General features: G+C 43.3%; 2 protein-coding genes across 4 annotated transcripts; both read right to left on the bottom strand.

Moving 5' to 3' along the window:
* Positions 1-5,559: 5,559 nt before the first annotated feature.
* Positions 5,560-12,470, bottom strand: gnrhr3 (gonadotropin releasing hormone receptor 3). Of its 2 annotated transcripts, none has more exons than XM_074654334.1 (5): positions 11,794-12,470; positions 10,938-11,007; positions 9,075-9,615; positions 7,437-7,638; positions 5,560-6,788 (listed from the first exon to the last, which is right to left on the bottom strand). In XM_074654334.1, exons 3-5 carry the CDS (start codon positions 9,612-9,614, stop codon positions 6,394-6,396), a joined length of 1,137 nt encoding a protein of 378 aa, XP_074510435.1. In that variant the 5' UTR covers position 9,615; positions 10,938-11,007; positions 11,794-12,470; the 3' UTR covers positions 5,560-6,393. The 2 variants fall into 2 exon arrangements, with proteins under 2 accessions (XP_074510435.1, XP_074510434.1); XM_074654333.1 differs by having other exon boundaries at positions 5,561-6,791; positions 11,794-12,006.
* Positions 12,471-12,618: 148 nt separating this feature from the next.
* Positions 12,619-19,407, bottom strand: ttc24 (tetratricopeptide repeat domain 24). 2 transcript variants are annotated; one of them, XM_074654330.1, is made up of 14 exons: positions 19,338-19,407; positions 17,620-17,859; positions 16,501-16,794; positions 16,124-16,325; positions 15,798-16,004; positions 15,588-15,716; positions 15,358-15,479; positions 15,079-15,147; positions 14,464-14,519; positions 14,279-14,352; positions 13,874-13,985; positions 13,728-13,756; positions 13,546-13,585; positions 12,619-13,440 (listed from the first exon to the last, which is right to left on the bottom strand). In XM_074654330.1, the coding sequence occupies exons 2-14, from the start codon at positions 17,821-17,823 to the stop codon at positions 13,329-13,331; spliced, it is 1,650 nt and encodes a 549-aa protein (XP_074510431.1). In that variant the 5' UTR covers positions 17,824-17,859; positions 19,338-19,407; the 3' UTR covers positions 12,619-13,328. The 2 variants fall into 2 exon arrangements, 1 of the variants encoding a protein (XP_074510431.1); XR_012596319.1 differs by lacking the exons at positions 12,619-13,440; positions 13,546-13,585 and having other exon boundaries at positions 13,720-13,756; positions 13,874-14,059.
* Between the last annotated feature and the right edge of the window lie 1,020 nt (positions 19,408-20,427).

Raw genomic sequence — 20,427 nt, 5'->3', positions numbered from 1 at the left:
ACGTGACTCCGCCCCTCCTCCAGTGATGGTCATGGTTGAACCAACTCCGCCTCTCCAGCCCGGCACAGTCACCGGATAAAACACCACACCTCCTCTTCCTCTCCTCCTTCCTCCTCCTCCTCCTCCTTCCTCCAGCCTGTGGTCGTCTCCTCTCCTCCTGACAGCCTTACAGCCACTTCAGCCTTTGTGAATGACTGAGATTAGAGTTTATCTTTGAGATTATTGAGATGAGAGAAGATGAGTCTGTCTGAGGAACATTCAGAGAGCATCTGATACCACAGGGGATCGAAATACTTCCCAACACCACGAGATACTTCCCAACACCACGAGATACTTTACAACACCACAAGATACTTTACAACACCACAAGATACTTTACAACACGACTAGATACTTTACAAGACCACGAAATACCACAAGATACTTTACAACACTATGAGATACTTAACAACACCACGAATCCTGTGGTTCCCGTGTGGTATCAGATGCTGACGTCACTGTCGTGGCGTCCTGGATGCTTCCTGTTAAAACCAAAACCTTTTTCCTTCAGTTTGGAGTCATTTTGAGTTTGTCACCGTCGATGACGATGAGGCCTTCCACCGGTCTGACCAGAGACCGGGTCCTCAGAGGATCTACCGTTAATTGGTCCTCTGAGGCCCAGAACCAAAGGGATTTATTATTTCTCTGGTCAGCAGGTGACTGTAGAGGACTCTCCTCTGCGCTGCTTTAGCCTTTTAGTGTTTGTTTGTCTCACCGAGTTCGCCTCAGGTCAGGATGTAGAGGAAGCCGACAGTCCACTGGTTGTCCCCCTCCTTCCCCCCCCCTCCTGTGACTCCTCCACCAAACTCTTTACCTCCAAAGAGAGCTACCTCGGGTTGAACGCCAAATGCCTGAGCCTCAGGCGACCGTTAGCCTCCTGCTGCTGGTCAAGCTAACCTACCTCATAACCAAAAGCCTCCTCTGGGGCCACTTAGCCATTTTTCTACCTTATTGTACCAATGCTGATGTCCTGTGCCCGACCGTCACCCAGAAACTCTGAATGTTGCTCACCTGAACCCTCCAACGATGGTCCGGTCCATCGAAGTCCTCCTCGAAGAAAAGCTGGCGGAAGGAAACCACTTCCTGTCTGACTCCAACAACTTCCTCCAGTGCTGCTTCCAGGGCCCAGAAACCAGTTTTAGATCTTAATTTCAAAAGATTCAGTCACCTGCATAAGCATCATACCTTCTGAGGTGCAAAACCTGCTCCAGATCTGAGCATTCAGGGTCAAAAAATTCTCTGGAGGTGGACCATAGTCCTGACCTTTAGCAGTCCAAAACCTTCCCCAGATCTTATCCTTTGCAGCAGAATACCGATGTGCACAAACTCTTACTTTATGTCTGTCATGTCTTAGGTTTTAAGGTCCCGAGCTTTAAAGGTCGTAGTGTCTAGAGTCCAACAAGTGTCTTAGTTCTCAGCTTCTACAGCCGAGAGACCCGTCGTAGAGTTTCTAGAGGCCCAAAACTGTCCATTGTCTTGAGCTTTAACATGTTATCCTTTACAGCAGAACAACCTGCACAAAGTCTTTTTTCATCCCAGTGTCTTACCTTTCAAGGTCCAAAAAACTGCTCCAGAACTGCAGAATATTGAATCTTCTGGAAGTTGTAGGTTTCTAGAGTCCAACAACTTCTTAAATTTTCAGCTTCCCCAAAGTCCCCCAAAGAGTAACCCACCATAGAGATCAGCCTCTAAAGCCCAGTAACTGACCTTCAACAGTCCAGAGACCTAACCTAACTGCCATGGTCGGATATTTAGAGTTGTATAAACCTGCCAAATAATGAACAGCTCTAGAGACCTGATCCAGATCTTATCCTCCACAGATAAATAACTCAGTTCACAAAGTCTGATATTACAGGGCAGGACTGGTAGCTTCTAGATTTACGACTAGAGCTCAATAACTGACCATAGTCTTGATCTTTAATAGTCCAAAAACCTGGTCCAGGTCCTCCACCACTAGAACATGATCTGTTGAACCGTTTGGGTCCTGAAGCTCACTGGAGATGTTGGAGCCATTGAACCTTTAACTGATCTGCAGAGGAGACGTTTGATTGTTTGAAGCTGACCGATTGAGGTCTAGAAACACAGGAAGTGTCTGTCCCGGTCGTCACAGAGACGCCCAGGAAGTGTCTGTCCTGGTCGTCCCGGAGACGCCTCCTCCTTTGCAGACGTCTCACCTGAGAAGAAACGTCGAGGAGTTCAGCGTCATTCGCCAAACTGGTGAACCAGGAAAGTTTGGACACTGTGGACGTCTCAGAGCGGGACGTCTCGGCCCTTTTCTGACCCGAGTTTTAATGAAAGTGTTTTATTTTTGCAGAGGCGGCCACTTCCTGTCACCAGGCGTGTGCAGCCTCGTCCGCCATGTTTAAATTGTCCTATAATGTCTTATAATGTCTGAAAGTAATTTCTGAACTTTCTCGTAGATGAACAGCAGCTTTCTGTAGAGTTTCAGCCAAACTTCCAAATATTCTTTAAGAACGAGCTGAACGACGTCCAAAGAGAAAAATAGTTTTTCACCGTTTTCTGTTCGAACTGTTTGTTTTCACTCAGAGTCAAAGAACAAACAAAACCAAAAGAAATACTCACTTTCACATTTTATATTTCAGATAAACATTTTGGCAAGAGGAGAAGTGAATATATATTTTCATATATTGTAACAGGAAGAGCTCCGTGTGTCAGAATGAGTTTAAAAGAGCCAAATAATGAATGATATAGAGAGACTTTGACCAAAAGCTCCAGAATTACTCTGAAATATGACCTCAGTTCTTTGTGTTCAGAACCACAATATGTGGTTGAATGTCTTTACAGCTTCTGTCTCTGATACTGACAGTGACCCCAAGACCCCGAGATCCCAAAACCCTGAGACCCTGAGACCCTGAGACCCTGAGGACATTTACAGTACTTTAAAATACTCCATGAACTGCAGTCGTAACTGTAAATTCAGTTGTTCTGCTGGACGTCTCGAAACTTTATTAATCCAAACCTGCTCTTTAGCATTCACACCCGGATCTCGTCAGTACTATTCAAATTCTGCTCTTTAAGTTTTGAGTTTGTGAGCAAATTAACGAGTCCTGTCGAATCCCGTCGAGTCAAAAGTAAACTTGAGTCACTTCAGTTCAACTCACAGAGTCCCAATGAGTCCCATCCAGTCCCATCCAGTCCCATTGAGTCCTGTCGAGTCCCGTCAAGTCAGGTTGCGTTCCGTTGAGTCAAAAGTCAACTTGACTCACTTCTGTTCGACTGACAGAGTCAAGTCCTGTCGAGTCCCGCCAAGTCCTGTTGAGTCCCATGGAGTCCTGTCGAGTCCTGTCGCGAGTTAGTCAAAAGTCAACATGACTCACTTCATTTTGACTCACAGAGTCCCATCGAGTCCCCTTGAGTCACAAGTAAACTTGAGCCACTTCAGTTTAACTCACAGAGTCCCGTTGAATCCTGTCGAATCACAAGTCAACTTCCTGTCGAGTCCCACTGAGTCCTGTTGAGTCCCATTGAGTCCCGTTGAGTCACAAGGCAACTTGAGTAACTTCAGTTTGACTCACAGAGTCCCGTCGAGTCTCGTTGAGTCCTGTTGAGTCACAAGTCAACTTGAGTCACTTTCCGTTAGACTCACAGAGTCCCGTCGATGAGACACATCATATCGAGTCGTGCTCTCCCATGGAGTAAAATTGAGTCAAGTCCAGTCTCATGGAGTCTCAGCCTTCCTCTGCTCCTGTAGTCAACCTTGGGGTCAATGGTCACTGTCGGGTCGGAGTGTTTCTAAAAATATAAAACAAACTGAAATGTTTAAAAAAAATAATGTTGGCTGTTCTTTTTCTAGAACTTTCTTCTTTCAGTTCATTCTTATTTTTCCGTCGCTGCCGTTTGGTGGTGAAGAGGAAATTCTGCCAAAATGAAAACCTGTAAAGAAGAGCATTTAAATTTTTTATTATTATTGCTAATAATATTATGATTATTACCATTTTAGCCTCCTGTTTTTCTATTGTTTGACTTTTTCTGATTCTTTTTTGTTAGTTGAATGATGTGAAAATGTTTGTAGAATTTAAGAAATGTCGTGTTTTCAGCTGAAGATCGAGTCACAGATTAGCCATATTTAATAATAAGCCATACATGGGATTTCTAAGCCATATTCTACACAGATGTTCAGTGTTATTTCATATAAAAACCTGATTATTAGATTAATTTCAGACTTCCTCCGCCTGTCGACACGCTGTAGAAACTAAAACTAAGACTTAGAGATTGAAGCTAGTACCAATGAGAAAAGTGATGCTTTAATATTTCTGATTTCTTTTCTCTCAAAACTTTTATTTCATTAATGTGTCATTTAAAAAAAAGAAAAGCATCCCATAGCTTTAAACTGCTTTTTAAACCGAACAGACGGAAACATGAAAAGATCAACACCTGAAGAGTTAAATTAGACAGTTTTTGAATGAGGTTTGGTTGTTACCGTCCTTAAAGTCCTCGCTGTCGAGTTTCAGTGATGAATTCTTCTTGTGGTTTTGAAACGTTTCACCGTCTGTTCTCCTTTCTGATGTTTCGACACATGAAAACCAAATAAACCTGAATTGGAATAGAAAACAGACGTCTTGTCATTTATTGATTCATTATTGTTTGTTTCCAGGTTTCACTCGTCTGCTCAACAGCAACCATCTGACACTAGTTATTATTTTCATCATTAATTATCTACTGTAGATGTATAAAGGGCAGATGAGACGGTTTTAAAGAGAGATGTTGAAGAAGCAGGTCAACCAGAAGGAGTAGAGCAAAATAAGTTCACTGAAACAAAGGGCAAATAATTAAACCTGGGAAATTCAATAAAAACATTTAAACTGAATCCAAAGAACACCGAACAAAAGAAACAGCAAGCTGCCACCTCTTCCTCTTCCTCCTCCTCCTCCTCCCTCCTCAGCCCAACTATCTGGAACCTACCTGCCCAGGTGAGTCTAGGGTGATCTAAACTGAACAAGCATCCACATCACACAGAATAATGAACAGACCATTAACATGAGAGCTCTAAGGGCTCTCATCCATACTAATGAGCACACCAGGTACTATAGAAGGTCATTTACTGCAGAAGGACTGTCTCAGCTAGCCTCCTTCAGCTCGTCCGTGCTGAGACTTAATGAGGTAAACCTGTTGGCACTCTGCTTGATAGAGCTGCTGATCTACAACACATCACAGACAGAACTAGAGAAATCCTCTGAACCCAGAAAACAGAAACCAAACAAACGCATATCATCAAATAAACTGAAACACTGGAGCAAAATTAATAATTAAACAGACACAGGACCACTGTTAGCTTTGGGGAACAGGACCTATAGTAAAGAGGGAGAAAGGCAACCTTCTCACACTATAACTGGATTTATATCACTTCTTAAAAAACTCCAGCAGTAATAAAAACATGTGAGGAGGTTACAGTGTTGAGTCAAAGACATCTATGTGTTGTGTATAGCAGAGATATCTAGACCTCAGACACAGTGTATTTATTATTATTTATTTAGTTAAATTATTAACAGATCCATTCATAAATATTCAAAATATTAACAGGCTTTTATTGTGAAGTGCTCAGAGTTCAGTTCCATAGCTGCTGATTGGCTCTCAGCTCTGACCTCATCGATTAATAGGGAAGTTCAGTGACATCAGACAGTCAGCTTGTTAATTATCTACATTCATATTTCATACCAGAAGGAAAACAGCATGTAAACTGTCAGCTGACATCAGTGCGGAAGGCTGTGATTGGCTGTTACACCACCAGATTCAGAGTGTGTGTGTGGTAACACAGAGGTCAGAGGTCAGAGGTCGACCCCGTCAGGTGTGTAGGTCTGCTCCTACGGTTGTCAACAGTTATAAACCGACGGCTGCAGCCGTCACCTGGGTTGTAACCTGGTCGTGTAGACATGCTTAGACCAGAGTTATAGACATACACATACACATGTACATATATATATATATATATACTGTATATACATATATATACAGTATATATACACAGTGTACTGGAGTACAGGTGATAAGTTAAACCAGTGAAGGTCAGATTTACAGGAAGTTAAGTTGCTCTTTAACGTGATGAAGAAACAACTTTCATTTGATTAAATGACTGACGATCAATATGAGAATAAAATTAATAAATCAATCAATAAAAACTCCTAAATTAATTGAACTCTACCCAACAGAATCATAATAAAGACATTATCGTCCTGTTAAAGCTGCAGGAGGTGATTTTTGTCCACCAGGGGGGCAGACAGAGTCCAGATCCAGCTGACAGACTCAGAGTCCTGATCTAACTTCAGCTGATCCAGTTCAGGTTTTCACACTCTGACAGTGTTCATGTGACATCATTAACTCCTGTCCTCTGATTGGTCAGTCTCCCGCCTGGTTGTTGGTGGCGGGGCCCGCCTCGTGCTCCCCGCTGTGAAGACCCTGCCTGGCGGACCGTCGGTCCGGAGATCGCAGCGAAGCGTCCCTCCTTGTCCTGCGGCAGCAGGCGGCGAGGTCGGCCCTGAAGGACGGCGTGTAGAAGCCGTAGATGACGGGGTCGCAGCAGGTGTTCAGGTTCCCGAACACGAAGAGGCCGTGGTGCACGTACTCAGGTGTGACGCGCAGCATGTCGGGCTGGAACCAGTACCAGATCCCCAGCAGGTAGTACGGCGTCCAGCACACCACGAAGGACAGGACGATGACCACTGTCATCTTCAGAGTCTTCATCCGAGCCTTCGGGATGATGTCGGTGCCGCTGCGACGCAGGTACGACTCACCTGCTGAGAGGGGGAGGGGCTTCGTTAGTGATGTCACACTGTCAGTGATGTCACACTGTCAGCGTGTTACAGGTGTTGTACGGGTGTGTTACAGTTGTAGTACAGGTGTGTTACAGATTTTGTACAGGTGTGTTACAGGTGTTGTACAGGTGTTGTACAGGTGTTGTACAGGTGTGTTACAAGTGTGTTACGTGTGTGTTACAGGTGTGTCTTACCTTTGTCTCTCCGGTGCTGCAGGTGGATGTGCAGCAGGATGTACAGGTGTGTTACAGGTGTTGTACAGGTGTGTTACAAGTGTGTTACGTGTGTGTTACAGGTGTATCTTACCTTTGTCTCTCCGGTGCTGCAGGTGGATGTGCAGCAGGATGTACAGGTGTGTTACAGCTGTTGTACAGGTGTGTTACAAGTGTGTTACGTGTGTTACAGGTGTTGTACAGGTGTGTTACAGGTGTTGTACAGGTGTGTTACAAGTGTGTTACGTGTGTGTTACAGGTGTGTCTTACCTTTGTCTCTCCGGTGCTGCAGGTGGATGTGCAGCAGGATGTACAGGTGTGTTACAGGTGTTGTACAAGTGTGTTACAGGTGTTGTACAGGTGTGTTACAGGTGTGTTACAGGTGTTGTACAGGTGTGTTACAGGTGTGTCTTACCTTTTTCTCTCAGGTGCTGCAGGTGGATGTGCAGCAGGATGCGGCTGTAACAGCAGCTCATCACCAGCAGGGGGACGACGTACAACGTGGTGAAGTGGAACATGTTGTAGACGGTTTCCTGCCAGCGGCGGCTGAAGCTGCCGTGCGTCGCACACTGAGTGAAGTCTGCGGCCTCCATCCTGATCGCCCGGAAGATGAACAGCTTGAGGGAAACAGATGGAGGATTCTCACTGATCAACCAAATTACAACAGGACAAATCTAATATTATATTCTAGTGTTTTAGTTATTTATGTGTGTATTAAGTGATGGTTTTAGTCCCAGTTTAAGTTTTCATTTTTCTACTGTGAAACTTAACCGTTTGTCTCAGCTCTGTTTTCCAGCTGGGGGCCTCTTAGCGTTGTTAGCATTCCTTATAGAAACCAAAGGGAGCAGTTAGCCTGAGCTAACAGCAGGAGGTTTAATCTCTCCATCAGAAACATTCCTGCAGGGATTTCATGTTCTTTCACCTGATGGAGGAACTTTCTTTTGCACCAGAGAGCAGCAAAACTTTATCATAATAATAATAATTATTATGATAATAATATGGATAATAATGTATAGATGAAATGCAGCTATGTAATCTCTACTATAATCAAAGATCTCTTCACCTTCACTTTGTCCTTCAGTGCAGCTCAGCAGATTATCATCTCATAAATATTAATATTGCATATAAATATTAAACACACTCATGTAAAGCTCCCAGCTGCCTCTTAAATATTCTGCTGGACAAAATATTCAGCAGCTGAAGAAGAGACGGTTCATATATTTTTGGCCTTCGCCATCTTGGTTTTTGGTCGTCACGATCCTTGGTTTTTGGTCGTCGCCATCTTGGTTTTTGGTCGTCACGATCTTGGTTTTTGGTCGTCGCCATCTTGGTTTTAGGTTGTCGCCATCTTGGTTTTTGGTCGTCACGATCCTTGGTTTTTGGTCGTCGCCATCTTGGTTTTTGGTCGTCGCCATCTTGGTTTTTGGTCGTCACGATCCTTGGTTTTTGGTCGTCGCCATCTTGGTTTTTGGTCGTCACGATTTTGGTTTTTGGTCGTCGCCATCTTGGTTTTTGGTCGTCACGATCCTTGGTTTTTGGTCGTCGCCATCTTGGTTTTTGGTCGTCACGATTTTGGTTTTTGGTCGTCGCCATCTTGGTTTTTGGTCGTCGCCATCTTGGTTTTTGGTCGTCACGATTTTGGTTTTTGGTCGTCGCCATCTTGGTTTTTGGTCGTCGCCATCTTGGTTTTTGGTCGTCACGATCTTGGTTTTTGGTCGTCGCCATCTTGGTTTTTGGTCGTCACGATTTTGGTTTTTGGTCGTCACGATCTTGGTTTTTGGTCATCGCTATCTTGGTTCAAGGTCTATTGAAAGAGGCTGGAACACGGGTCATGGGGTATAACACATGCACAGTGTAACTGGAGCTGCGGTTGTGCGTTGCGATTGTGGTAACACATGACTACAGGTTACATGTTACCTGTGGTCATGTGTTACCTGTGGTCACGTGTAACCCGTGGACAGGTGTTACCTGTGGTCATGTGTTACCTGTGGTCACGTGTTACCTGTGGTCACGTGTTACCTGTGGTCACGTGTTACCTGTGGTCACGTGTTACCTGTGGTGATGCGAGCAGCAGGCTGAGGCTCCAGGCCAGCAGCAGCATGCGTCGGTTCCTGCGGTGCGCGCTCAGAGTGTCCAGTGGGTGCAGGATGGCGTGCTGGCGGTCAAGGCTGATGACGACGAGGATGAAGGCGGAGGCATGCATGGCGAACAGCTTCAGGAAGCAGAGCAGCTTACAGAGCGCGTCTCCAGCGTACCACTGCACCGTCACATTCCACACCGCGTCCAGAGGCATCACCACAAATGTCATCATCAGGTCGGCCGACGCCAGGCTCAACATCAGCGGCCGCAGGTGAGACGCCAACCGCCGGCCACGCCCACACCACACACTGACCAATAGGGCGACGTTACTGCAGGCGGCAAACAGGAAGAGGACGAAGGTGGCTCCGACACGGAACTGAGCGGCCCGGGTGAAGCTGGGAGCCTCCCAGTCTGTGAGAGGGGGGAACTGGGAGCTGTTGGGAGGGGGCGTGGCCACAGAGATGGAGGGTGGAGCCAGTGATGACAGCCTCCCGACAGACCAGTTACCTGACATCCTGCAGAGAAGAAGAAGAAGAAGAAGAAGAAGAAGAAGAAGAAGAAGAAGGTTGTAAGTGTTAGGACAGTCCAACATGTTTCAAAGCAGTTTGATCTCACAGAGGCTATTGTATCTGTTGTCACGGCAACTGTGAGGTAAATAGTCCTTCACCAGGAATGTGTGCTTGCATCTACAGTATTTGATTGGCCAATGCAGTCTTACTGGATGATGTCATGTGAATGAATGCAGAGAAATACTTTTATTTGAAGCAGTTCAATAACTTTACTTTACTGCTGCTCTCTCACTGGTTTTTGGTCGTCGCTATCTTGGTTTTTTGCCCAATGCCATCTTGGTTTTTGGCTGTCGCCATCTTGGTTTTTGGCTGTTGCCATCTTTATATACAGTCTGTTGTCACAACTTGTCCCTGTCTACCTCGGGAGGTGGTTTGGCTGATCGGATCACAATGGTCAAGAACTATCCAATCACATTTAATACCAGGTGTGAAGGGGGTCTTTATCTCTGAAGTACACCACTAAAACATCACCAAACAGTTTTCAGACATCTGAAAATTAAAATTGTCCAATATTTCACCATAGAAACAAAAGTCAAAACAGTCGAATAGTTTTTTCTTCTTCTCTTATTGTTGTGACCTCTGGAACGTATCATGTGACTCCCCCGATGGTCCGGCGACCGTGGTTGAGAACCACTGAGCTAACCTCTTACCTCTAACAGCATCGTGTCAGCAGGTGTCATGCTTCTATCTGTTCCTGTCTGATTGAAGCAGAATCTGATTGGACGCCTGCTACCACCTGTCTGTTCACCTGTTTATCTACCAGCCAACCGTCCGTCAGCTCTTATTGTGACAGAGACTTCCTGTCCGTCAGCGCTGATTAAAGATCAAAGATAAGAGTCTCGTTAAAGAACCCGAGTGGTTACCACGGTAACTGATTCACACCGACCACTGAGGAGTCAGCTGCCGACTGTTTCACCTGTTCAGAGCTCGTTAACACATTAACTGGTTCATCAAGGATTTCATGTCGTCCTGTTCTGATCACTAATCAATGATTATTGATTAGTGATCATTGATTACTGATCATTGATCAGTTAATCACATGTACGGGTCTTTCAGAATAAAAGCAGGGAAATACAATTGTGTAAAAGTTTATACCTGAAACAAAGAATCATCAATCAAATTAATATTCATGTGATATTGATTATTCTGAGATTGATACACACGCGCACACACAAACACACATCCATCCTGCATCCAAAAATAGCTGCAGAGAGCTCTGTACTGTAACCCAACCTGTGTGTGTGTGTGTGTGTGTGTGTTCTTGTCACCTTGGCAACCTCCTCCTTTCTCTGCAGACCAGCAGGCCCCTCCCCCCTCCCCTGATCGGCTGACGTTTCCCTGTGAGTCACAGTAAAGTCATTACGTTGACACCTCATGATATGATTATAGAACATCACAGTCTTTGTTTCTGTACCATTTATTATTTATTTCTCACTGTGTCAACGTGCTGCTGTTAAAGAACAGCGTATTTGTGCTAAATATTAGTATTAAGTGTTAATTAATTGCTGAGAGCTGCTGGCAGGAAATTACCTCACAAATTTAAGAAAATAAGACTTTCAGGACTGGAAGGGGTTTGTGAATCTACAAAGTCAACAGTAAACAAGTACCTGTTTACTGTCTGTAATGTATAGGTAGTATAAAGTAACAGGAAATGAAAATACTCAAAATACCTCAACATGGTTGAAGTCGAATTTAGTTTTTTAAATTTTTTTATTAATTTTTATCTTAGTTTTTATTTTCTAATATTTCTTAATGACGTTAACAGTCTTAATAAATGTTGTTGAACAATGATGGAAATAAACCAAACAGTGCTTCAGTACTTAGTTACTGTCCACAGGTGACATCTGGTAAAAATCAATCAATGAAAACCTGATCAGATCAATAAAAACCTGATCAGATCAATAAAACACATTCAGCAGTTTAAATAGAGAAAATCTCTGATCAATAAATTAATAAATCAACTTTAAAACATAAAAGATTACAGAGAAGAAACAAGCAGCACATTTCACAGTTATTGATCTATAATAAACATTAATCAGTGTCTAGTTATTGATTACTGATCATCAAACTGATCAGCTTCTGTTCTGTCTATCAGTGAGGCTTTTATTGTGAAAGAGTCTTTACCTGATTCAGCAGCTCTGAGTGATTCTCCTCCTCATGTTCAGGAACCCACAGAGAACCCCGAAGAACCAAGTCTGATGAACAGAACCCGATCTGATGAACAGAACCAGGTCTGATAAACAGTCTGATCCGGATCAGTTCAGGTTCCTGTCGACTGCAGCAGCTTCTGGAGAGAAACCTTCAGACTGCAGCGCAGGGAGGAGGAGCTCCGTGAGGCTGGGAGAGTGTGTGTGTGTGTGATATGTGTGTGTGTGTTTGTCTGCTGCTGATCCAGGTTCAGTTTCATGATTAATAACAGATCTGCAGCCTGAAGGTGTGAAACATCACATTAACAATCAATCAATCAATCAATCTCCTGCTATAACAGCTGGTTACTGTTCGTTTGTATTAGAAGGTTTATTATTATCAACATTAATATTATTAATTAATTCATATTTTTCTCTTCCTGCGTTTTTGTTTGAACTCAAATAAACAAAAGTCAAACGTCAACGTTCTCACGCTTTAGACGTTCTCAATGTTCTCAATGTTCTCGACGTTCTGAGCGTTCTCAATATTCTGAGCGTTCTCGACGTTCTGAATGTTCTCAATGTTCTCAACGTTACGTTCTCAAAGTTCTGAACGTTCTCAACACTCTAGATGTTCTCAACATTCTCAATGTTCTTGACATTCTGAGTGTTTTCGACGTTCTGAACTTCCTTCGTCACCGTTTTACTTCAACAACAAAGTAAATGTGATTATTATTATTATTATTACATCATCGTCCTCAGTCTGACCATCCAGGAGACTTCCCGCCGTCTAACAGGGAAACATGAAGGAAAAACTGCTACATGAGTGTGTGTGTGTGTGTGTGTGTGTGTGTTTGTGTGTGTGTGTGTGTGTGTGTGTGTGCGTGTGTGTGTATATGTGTGTCTGTGTCTGTGTGCGTGTGCGTGTGTTTGTGTGTGTGTGTGTGTGTGTGTGTGTGTGTGTTTGTGTGTGTGTGTGTGTGTGTGTGCGTGTGTGTGTATATGTGTGTCTGTGTCTGTGTGCGTGTGTTTGTGTGTGTGTGTGTGTGTGTGTGTGAGGGTATGTGTGTGTGTGTGTGTGAGGGTGTGGTGTGTGAATCCTGCCTGATCAGCAGAATTAAATATTTGATGATTCAGCAGGAAGTTAAATCTGATCCTGAGACAGTTTTTACTGCAGAGAGAAAACAGGTGATGAGTTAGAATCCTTCAGACTTCCTGGTTGCTGCAGTGACACCTGTGGTTGCCGTGGTAACAGCAGGTGGTTTAAACCTGCAGTAGGCAGAATGTTTTTGGCATCATTGGGCAAAGATTCCATAATAACCTTTCAGTATATGGTAATTCAAGTGTTCTGAGAGAAAACTAGACTTCTGCACCTCCTCATGGCTCTGTTTTCAGGAGGTGACGGGAGACTTCTACCAATCACAGGTCATTTCAGAGAGAGAGCGTTCCTATTGGCTGTTCATTCAATGGAGGCAGCTGTCAATCACTCGCCAACACCAGTCAAACGGTCAAACTAGGCAGGTCTAGGTGAGTCTACATCAGCGAACAGAACCGAGACCTCCAACTGGCTGCAGGGGGCGTGGCCTCTCTGATGTCACCGGAGCTGGTGGACGGGGCCTCTGCCTTCTGGACCAATGAGGTTTCACTGAAAGACAACAACCACCAATCAGGATTCAGCTTAGATCGTCTTTTATTTGAATCTTTATTTATAAAAGTTTTTGGTGTGATTTGATTGGCAGGCGTCAGTTACCTGTCAGTATGAGGGTTCTCTCTGTCCGACCACAGCTCACCTGAAAACACACACAGGTACGTCATAACCTCTACTTCCTGTCTTTTCAACGGAACATCTCATTTTTAACAGTTCTCCTGTGTTCTGCTGAGGAGGGAGAACACGAGAGAATTCAGGTGTACCAGGTGTACCAGGTGACTCACTGTGCTGCAGCTGGTCTGATTGGTCTGAACTGGAAACACAGAGACACAGATGTTCATGCTAACAGCTATTTGGTTCTCAGAAACTGAATCTTAAACTGATTTATCAATAACTGTCATACTCTATAAAAATTATTGCTATGTGTTACCTGTGTAATCCAGGTACCATGCTCATGTATTCAGGTCCTTCAGCGGCTCCGCCCCCTGCTGACCCACAATGCTCTGCTGCTTCCTGTCTACCTGTGGCCTCCTGCTGTGATCCTGTTCACACACTGACTGTTAGTTTGACTGCGTCACATAGCATCATGTAGCGCTGCTCAGCTAACACCTGTAGTCTGCGACGGACCCGCCACACAGAGACAGACAGGATGTGAAGCGGTGCATCCAGGTAACGTGTGTCATGGCGCCGTCAGCATGTATTAAGACAGGGGGAGCCAGCTGTTGCCATGGCAACAGTTTAGTGTTTTAAATTGTGAAAATATGCAAAAGAAATCAAAATTGTTACACTGTCAGTGTTTATCTGCCTGTTTCTACCTTGAACAGGTGAGACTCACCATGCCCCGCCCCCCTCTGATCGTCTGGCTGCTGGTTGGATGCTCTGCCTGGACTCTGTGTGATGTCACTCCTCCTGTGATTAATGAAGACAGAACTGATCAACAATCAAGATCAGTATTGATAAACTGCTGAAATGATGCGTTCTGCCTCAGGTGTGTCACAGTGACAGCTGATTAGCTGTTACCTGACCAGCTGTCCGACAGGTGGGCTGAGTGGGTGTGGTCTGAGTGGGCGTGGCCTCTGAGTGTGAAAAAAGGAGTGATGAATGAAGACAACATCAAATGAACGACTCGCTCCTGTTAATAATAACTTCACTTTATTAGGTCAGAGGGGTGATTTAGTGTTTTGGTTAGTCGGAGGTGTGATTTGGTGTTTTGATTAATCGGATGTGTGATTTGGTGTTTTGGTTAGTCAGAGGTGTGATTTAGTGTTTTGGTTAGTTGGACGTGTAATCTGGTGTTTTGGTTAATCGGATGTGTGATTTGAGGTTTTGGTTAGTCAGGGGTGTGATTTGGTGTTTTGGTTAGTCGGAGGTGTGATTTGGTGTTTTGGTTACTCGGATGTGTGATTTGGTGTTTTGGTTAGTCAGAGGTGTGATTTGGTGTTTTGGTTACTCGGATGTGTGATTTGAGGTTTTGGTTAGTCAGAGGTGTGATTTGGTGTTTTGGTTAGTCAGGGGTGTGATTTGGTGTTTTGGTTACTCGGAGTCGTGATTTGGTGTTTTAGTTAGTCAGAGGTGTGATTTTGTGTTTTGATGAGTCGGAGGTCTGATTTGGTGTTTTGGGTCATGTGATCACACCTGCAGACTCTGCCTTAGAGCTGCCGTTAGACGCTCCACCAGTCGATCCTGAACACCACTAGAACTCTCCTGAAAGGGAAAAAGGAGCTGTGATTGGTCAGAATGATGTAAAATCTGATTGGCTGAACTCAACTTTGTATCAATATGTCATGTGATTATTGAATATTGATAGATCATTGATAAAAACAATCTTAATAAACACAGTTAATGATTGTGTTAATCTCACTGTCACATGTGACCTCTGACCTCCACATTAACACACAGGTGTGTTGTTGTTACCTTGCAGTGAGACAGAGCAGCCAGAGCCTGTTTGTAGAGCTGAACTGCTTTCTGCTGCTTCCTCTGCTTCAAGTAACACTCTGCCAACGACTCACACACCTGAACCTGAGCCAGGTGGTCCTCTGCAGAGAGACAGACAGGTAACACACACCTGAACCTGAGCCAGGTGGTCCTCTACAGAGAGACAGGTAGAGACAGACAGGTGGAGACAGACAGGTTACTAATGTTACCGGTGTCTCTGAATCCCTGCAGCGAGAGGATGAAGCTCTCTGCTGCCTCTTCTTCATCACCCAGCTGACTGCAGGCAAACGCCAAGTTACTGAAACACCGAGCCTGGTCGCCACGGCAACCCAGAGAGCCTGCACACACACACACACACACAGGTGATGAGTCTGATTGATTGACAGGTGATGAGTCTGATTGATTGACAGGTGACTGACCGTAGAGGCCAGCAGCCAGCCGGTGGTAGCCTACAGCAGATGTGAACTGGCCCAGAGAGTTCAGAGCGGCTCCCAGGTTGTGCAGCACTTTGGCCAGCATGGGGGGCTGCTGAGCGCTGGGACCCAGAGCCTGCTGGAAACACTGGACCGCCTCCTGGAAACACCTGAGCCGGCAGTAAGACATGCCCACTGACAGGTACAGTTCACCTGGACAACAGCAGACAGTTAGTCAATCTAATCTAATGTTATCTAGTATAGTCCCAGCTCGATAAAGACCAGGTGTGTGTTTAATTAATGAAGTTGTGTTGGTTAATGAAGGTGACTACCCAGAATCCTCGGGTCGGTGATGCTGTCTGTCAAACTCAGACACTCTGTCAGCACGCCAATGATGTCATCATGGCTGAACTGATCTGATTGGATCATGTGACTTCCTGCCTCTTTGAGGGCAGCGGTTGCAGAACCCAACATGGCCGCTACTCTGTAGCTCTCTGCAGCCCGCCGGAAACCCTGAACCGCCAGAGACCAGTCCTACAACACACAGACACACAAACAGCTGTCATCTGATACACCTTTTACCTGACATCTTACATCTGGTACAGGTTCTGTCTGTAGTCCAGGCTCTGACTCTAGTTCAGGTTCTGTCTGTGGTCCAGGTTCTGAGTCTGGTTCTGGTTCTGGTTCTGTCTGTGGTCCAGGTTCTGACCTGTACTCTGCTGTAGCAGCGGCTCATCTCCATGCAGGCGTCTCCCTCGCTGCCTCCGTCTCCCTGCGATCTGTAAAGCTGAGCGGCCTGCAGGAAGTAGGCGGCGGCCTCTTTGCTCTGCCCCAGTGCATTGTGGGCCAGGGCCAGGTTAAACTGGAGGTCCGGGAGCCGGTCGGCTTTCGGGCCGGGCTGAGCCTGATGCAGGAAGTCCAGACCTTTCTTAGGTTGGCCCGCCTCCACGTAGGCAGCACCGAGGTTAAAGGAACAGGCCCGGACGACCCGAGAGTCCTGCAGCTGAGGAGGAGCAGCGCATGATGGGTAATTAACTACAGTCACAATAGTTTTAGGAGTCCTGCGGGTACTACTGCTGTTACTACTGTTGTTATTACTGTTGTTGTTACTACTGTTATTACTCTTAAATACTGTTGTTATTACTCTTATTACTACTGTTGTTATTACTCTTATTACTACTGTTGTTATTACTGTTATTACTACTGTTGTTATTACTATTGGTATTACTCTTAAATACTGTTGTTATTACTCTTATTACTACTGCTGTTACTACTGTTGTTACTACTTTTGTTACTGCTGTTGTTATTATTATTGTTATTACTCTTATTACGACTTTTGTCATTACTACTGTTGTTATTACTATTGGTATTACTCTTAATACTACTCTTGTTACTGCTGTTATTACTGCTATTGCTACTTTTATTACTACTGTTGTTATTACTCTTATTACTACTCTTATTACCACTATTGTTATTACTACTGTTATTACTCTTATAACTACTGTTGTTACTAGTCGTATTACTACTGTTGTTCACTGTTATTACTGCTTTTATTACTTCTGTTGTTATCACTCTTATTACTACTGTTGTTACTACTTTTGTTACTGCTGTTGTTATTACTGCTGTTACTACTGTTGTTATTACTCTTAACACTCCTCTGAGTGTGACCTGTTGGTGACCTTTGACCTCAGCAGTCTGACCTGTTGGTGACCTTTGACCTCAGCAGTCTAACCTGTTAGTGACCTTTGACCTCAGCTATCTGACCTGTTGGTGACCTTTGACCTCAGCAGTAAGACCTGTCGGTGACCTTTGACCTCAGCGTTCTCACCTGTTGTGCAGCCTTCAGACCGTTGTTAAAGCAGCTCAGAGCGTCTTCAGTCCGTCCCTCCTGCAGGGCTCTGTGACCAGCAGACGTTAACTCCTCGATGTCCACCTCCTTCTGAGCCTCCTTCCTCCTCACCTCCTGCTCCCTCCTCCTCCTCCTTCTCACCTTCACCTCATCGGTACCTGGAGGAGACGCATCAGATGCCATGTTGGACCTCCGGAGGAAAACTCACCTGGACAGAGTCTGAAGAGAAACACAGAGACATGAAGACATCAAACCTGATGAGTCTCCTCTTAAACCTGCAATGTTGTATTATTATTATTATTAATAATCAGCTGATTGTTTTGATTGATTGGTCAGTCATTTGTTTATTTAAATATGATAAATATAATAATAAATTGTTGAGATCCATAGTGCATTTTTCCAACAATAAGCAAACATGGCCTCAATTTCATTCATTTTAATTTGACCTTAAATTATAAATAATTGAATATATTTTATTTAAAATGTCCTATTATATTGACAAAACTTTCTCACCTCAGTTAAAATCCAACCTAATGATGATATGAGTGAGGATCATGGGATCTGATCGAAAGACCCAGAACAGCTACTAAAAGTTTTGAGTGGATATTTCTTTGTCAACTGCTGTTTCAAGCTCAAACGTTTATATTGATGTGAAGGAGATGAGATCACTTTTATTCTATACTTCCAGTTTGGTTTGAGTTGGTGAAGCTGAAAGCTAAAGCTAAGGTAATAGCGCCCTCTGCCGGAGGAGTCCGCTCTTCAGTTTTCACCAACACACAAACAGGTGAGAGAACAGGGAGATTTCATAATGAAGTCTGGCTGAAATCAATACACAGTAAAGAAAGACATTTATTTAGTTTATTTTGAGTTTATTCACTTTTTCACTCGTTCATTTGTGTTTATAAATCCTCCATATTTAACCAGTAATATTTCCATTTTCTGCTACTTTTTTCTACTACATTTCAGGGGGAAATATTGTACTTTTTACTGCATTTATCTGACAGCTTCAGTTACTTTGCAGATTATCTGCAGATCTAATAATTGCTGATATATTCTTATAGATTAAACTACCAGCCGTATCTAAAGTCATTAAAAGTAGCTCCACCTTTACCAGCTGACACATCCATTCAACCTTTATTTTAACTCTGAGATATGTTGAGGCAGAAGCCACATTTACAGTATATAAAATCTGAGACATCAAGAAACACAAATAAGAAACTTACATGAAAATGACGATAAAAAGTCAAAATAATAAAACCTGAAGAATAAATAAAGCAGTTTCAATCTGAAGCAAATTAATCAACTAAAACAAGAACAGCTGGAAGTGAAATAAGATGGAAATTAAATCAATAATTATAATTAATAATTTATTATAATAATAATAATTAATTATAATGCAATAATAATAATAATATAGATTATTCTGCTTCATGAGTACTTTTACTTTTAATACTTTAGTTATATTTTGATGCTAATGCCTCTGTAGCCTTTTATTTTTAATTTTGAAATCAGGATTTTTACTTGTAACTTACTACTTGTATTTCTACATTGTAGTATTAGCCTAGTACTTTTACTGAAGTACAAGATCAGACTCAGACTGAAGCCATCTATTGATTCTACTGCTGTTATTAGCATTAGCTACTAGCTAGCCTGCCTTTAGCAGTGTGCTAGCTAACACTCAGTGAACCAGCACTTACTGTCTCCAGGTGAAGATGAAGGTCCGTCATACTGAGCTGTTAGGTGATCAGATATCAATCACTGATGTGACGTGTTTAATGGAGAAGCTAGCAACATGCTGCTATGTGCTAACTGCTGCTAGCTGCTGGCTGGCTGGCTGGCGTTGACTACGCTGCCATGGCAACATGGAGAGGACTACATATCGTTGTCATAGGTCAGGGGTCTCTTAGCAACCTGCGGCTCTTCAGCTCCTCTCCAGTGGCTCCCTGGGGATTTATAAACACATTTGTGGAAATGAATAACTGATTTTATGTTTACATTTTCATTTTTATGCATCATTGTTGTAGGTCTATGGTACGACGGTACGACGGAGTATTAGGGACACATTGAGGAAAAAATAATCTGAGATTTAGAGAATAAAGTTATAGGTTTACGAGAAACAAGTTGTAATATTAAGAGAATAAAGTCACAAGTTTACGAGAATAAAGTCGTAATATTATGAGAATAAAGTCACAAGTTTACGAGAACAAAGTCGTAATATTATGAGAATAAAGTCACAAGTTTACGAGAATAAAGTCGTAATATTATGAGAATAAAGTCACAAGTTTACGAGAATAAAGTCGTAATATTAAGAGAATAAAGTCATAGGTTTACGAGAAAAAAGTCATAATATGAGAATAAAGTCAGAAATTTACGAGAATAAAGTCATAATATTGTGAGAATAAAGTCATAAGTTTACGAGAAAAAAGTCGTAATATGAGAATAAAGTCATAATATTATAAAGTAGTAATTTAACGTGTTATTTTCTTTTTTTCTTGTAAAGTTATAACTTTATTCTCGTAATATTATGACTTTATTCTGTAAATCTCAGATGTTTTTTTCCCTCAATGTGGCCCTACATTTGCACTTTGGCCCTCACTGCATTAGACTTATATACTATGTACTTAGACCAATAACTGTGTTACCTTCATCACAATACTCAAATGTTTTGCGGCTCCAGACAGATTTGTATTTATTTATTTTTTTGCCTAAAATCTCTCTTTCGATAATAAAGGCTGCTGACCCCTGTTGTAGGTGTTACCACTACATAGACCACAATCCAACGCGGCA

Source organism: Sebastes fasciatus, chromosome 12 (genome assembly GCF_043250625.1).
Source record: "Sebastes fasciatus isolate fSebFas1 chromosome 12, fSebFas1.pri, whole genome shotgun sequence".
NCBI lineage: Eukaryota > Metazoa > Chordata > Actinopteri > Perciformes > Sebastidae > Sebastes > Sebastes fasciatus.
Note: the sequence above shows the minus strand (reverse complement) of the source record. Positions and strands in the feature narration are given on the sequence as shown.